Source organism: Aphanomyces astaci (genome assembly GCF_000520075.1).
Source record: "Aphanomyces astaci strain APO3 unplaced genomic scaffold supercont1.211, whole genome shotgun sequence".
Taxonomy (NCBI): Eukaryota; Oomycota; class Saprolegniomycetes; order Saprolegniales; family Verrucalvaceae; genus Aphanomyces; species Aphanomyces astaci.
This window is the reverse complement of record NW_009798474.1, coordinates 671-4,337: the sequence shown is the minus strand read 5'-3', so window position 1 is coordinate 4,337 and position 3,667 is coordinate 671. Positions and strand designations below refer to the sequence as shown.

Here is a 3,667-nt window from a genome sequence, read left to right as displayed (position 1 = left end):
TACAATGTATATGGAAATATAGCTCAGTGGTAGAGTTCCTGCTTACTGTTAGTATGCGGAAGGTACAGGGATCGATCCCGGCTAGGTGACATATTCCGGATAATCTTGAGGTTACCGGACAATCATCACCAGGCTGGCAGTTGGGCTCGGCACCTTTCTGCTAGCAGTTACAATGCCTACAAAAATAGTAGATGACCCTTGCGAGTAGGCACAGCCCACCAGTTTAGTTTTTAACTCACAATTGAATTTACCTTCAACCCACCAAATGTTCTCTCTCCAACTCTCTAACGTAGCTTGCTTGCACTTCATCTTCAGAAATCATGTCCCACGCCTTATTTGCACGTTCAATCATGGGAATGCACTTTTCTTTTGCAGTTGTTGCAGTGTTCTGAGTGACAACCCACAAATCACGCAGATGCTGTTTGAACGGCCCCATAATAGAAACGTCCAACAGCTGACAATGAGAAATGCTGTTTGGTGAAAGTGGACACAGTTCACTTCCAAGCTCGTCGCGGAGAAAACACTCGCTTTTTTCGCTGACATGGCTGTCGAAGTTATCCATCAGGAGAATTGATGGGTCCTCAATTCTTCAATGGAGCACCTCATGAAGGTAGTATTTCCAAACCGATCCATTCATCCACGCTTTCTTTTGCATGGCGTAGAAGTGGCCCGGGCGATAATCGTCGAATTGATTGGTCTCAATACCGCCACCAGCCTCGCCACGGATGACAAAAAGAATCGGCACCATCTCCATGAATCGTGAGCAGCGCAGTCATACGGTAGGAGTGATTTTCCGAGTTGGCGACATAACTACCGCCACCTCAAACAGCCCAAATCGTACTTGGACACATGTCGTAGTACATCACTGTTTCGCTAGCGTTGTAAACAGTATCCATTGCCATCCCAGGGTACTTGTCGTGGAAGTACCGTCCGAATTCAAGGCGCGTTCCTTCAAGGTCTACCTGTGTCGTCTTCTGCCTGCAAATTCGCTGCTTGCAAAAGCCATGGCGGTCGGCGAAGTGCTGGAGTAGCCATATCAACGACTTGTACTCAGTCTTGCGTGTCGACATGTAGTCGGTATGGTTCGAGCGCAGGAACTGCAGCATGTGTGAAGAGGTCACAGCCATCTCTTGACGACGGATATCTTTCATGTGAATAACGAGGTCGTGGGCGTCTGGTATGATGGGCACTGCTCCACAGATTCCTGTGTTTCGCTGACGGGCTTTGGAGCCACTGAAGTTGCGTAGTTTGTCCTGCTCCATGACCCAACGTCGCACGGTCCGTTCGCCGTATCCCAAGGACTGCGCTGCATGGTGTACACTTGACGCAGTGGCAATATGTACAGCGTACAGCTTCTGTGCGACTGACGGCATCGTTCTGTGCGTGATGGCCTTCGGGTATGAAAGCACACGGTAGCCATTTGAGGAGGCAATCGTCTTGTGGAGGTAGATAGCTGTCAAATTTATTTGAAATAGCCGCGAAAGAATTTTAACCAATATGTTGCATACAATTGAATATGAGAATGAGATTGGTTAGTTATAATGTAAACGGCCAATTATTGCCCTCTTTCAGTTTTCAATGTCAAGTATTTTAATTATACCCAATCAAATACCTACGCGGCACTGAATCAGCCGTGATTGGCTGAAGTACTATTCGGCGCGAAACTCGTTTCAAACGGTGGTGGAGTACATTGAAGCCCAAGATAAGGTGGCTACAAAGTGTTTTTGGTCGTCATATGTTCAAGGCGTTGTCCCCACTCCCATCGGATCTGCCACGCCAAAGGTCATTCAAATAGACTCGAGCGAACAAGTTCCCCTCCAGGTTGTTTGCGCTGTGTCCGAATCCCGCCTCGCTCAAGTCGCTGGTCAACTGGGAGTGACTGCGTCGGACTTGGCCAAGTTCTCGCGCTACCCTTGCTAGTACCCCTGGTGCGAACCCTTCGCATCTCTTCGAGTCTATGGTCCCTAGCACTGTGCGCAACGTATTTGGATGGTTGGCTTGGATCACTATGTCCCTGCTACCGTTCGCGTTCTGTGAAAACGTGTACGCCAAACGTTATACTACCTTAGGGTCCATGACCACCAACACTCTGCGGAAGTACATGCATTTGGTGTGCCAAGTTGTGGAAACGAAGCTCCGACGCACCCTACCATCTAAATTTGCACTTGTGTTTGACGGCTGGACGACTGGGTCAACTCATTACGTTGCTGTTTTCGCTACGTTCCCATCCGACAATGTGATTGGCTACCAACGAGTACTACTGTCGTTTGCACCAATGAATGACGAGGAGTCTCTCAGTGCCGACGCTCATCTCAACTACATCGAGTTTGTGTTGGACTACTATGGAAAGTCTATGGACACAAATTATCGAGTGGAATTCAAACACATCTGCAATTTCACTCATGACGGGCTACAGACATGAACAACTTGTCGAAGCAACCGATGCGCGCGTTGCAAGGAGAGCGACAAACAGATCTCAGTCGCATCTACAATGTGCCACACCGTACGCTCAAAATCTACATCAAGAAGATGAGAGACACCGGCAGCATCGTTAATTGCAATGACCGGTACGATGAAAATTGACAATGTTTAGTCCGATGGTACCTCCGCCGCAAGGTGGTCATAGTTTGAAGCTGGTGAAATGCTAGGGGATTATATGTGTTAGGGGTGAAGGATTAGCTTGGGCCATAGGCAAAGCGAACTTTTTTGCTATTGGTCAATGGTTTTTCCTTAATATAATTACCTGTAAGATATTATCAAAGTAAGTTCGGTTAGGTGTATATTAGCTTTGGCAATTGTTTTGAGCTCATATTAAAAATATTGTCCAACCCTCTCGTCACCCTTCAAACCCATACTGAAGTCAAGTTTAAAGAGGGCAAACAACTGGTCCGGCATATTTCAAAACTTTTGTGTTTGCTTCGGCATAACTACGTTAAATATACTCCAAATTACGAGCAATTTGAACGACTGGATAGAACGTTCTTTCCTCTACAACGGAATAACTTCATATTTTTATAGTTTTGCTTAGCCTATGAGATAAGGCCAAAAAGCTACGAGGTCGAAATGAGGGCAAGAATTGGCCGTTTACGTTAGAATTATTTTCGCGCGCCCTTATTCAACGTCGTTCCCTGTATGACGAAATACTTTTACTTGGTAATAATAGAAGTAGGTGATTCATGCAATTCCCGTCCAGCTTGGCCTAACTCATCACCCATTCATGCTACGTACGAAGGTGTGACAACGTGCATTCGCAAGGTCGTTGCGAGCTTTAAAAAATTATGCAGGTTCCATCATTGTACTTCAAAACATTATGCAGGTTCCATCATTGTACTGTACTCTAGTCCAAATTCATTGACGTAATTTTCAAAACGGAAATTTTCACGTTTGAATACAATTCCCGGCCAGTACATCACTTGGATAATGTATTACCGATTTGAGTGATGAAACCTATTGACTGTGAATCTCTTAATGATAACATATACTTCAGACGTGACACTAAATTGACAATTTTGGTGCGGTGATTGGACAACCGACAATACAACCTAATTTTATTGGTCCCTATATCTTGTCGTGCTACCATTGGACGAGAAATTTGTCTGTGCAGGTACTGTACATATCGTTAACATTTAACATGTACATGCCATGATTGGTCAAATTTCGTCTTACC

The 3,667-nt window shown here is 45.5% G+C and overlaps 1 protein-coding gene across 1 annotated transcript; it reads right to left on the bottom strand.

Moving 5' to 3' along the window:
* Positions 1-821: 821 nt before the first annotated feature.
* H257_18754 (hypothetical protein) lies at positions 822-1,373 on the bottom strand (the record flags this gene model as incomplete). Its single annotated transcript, XM_009847875.1, has 1 exon — positions 822-1,373. The coding sequence occupies one exon, from the start codon at positions 1,371-1,373 to the stop codon at positions 822-824; it is 552 nt and encodes a 183-aa protein (XP_009846177.1).
* Positions 1,374-3,667: the final 2,294 nt, after the last annotated feature.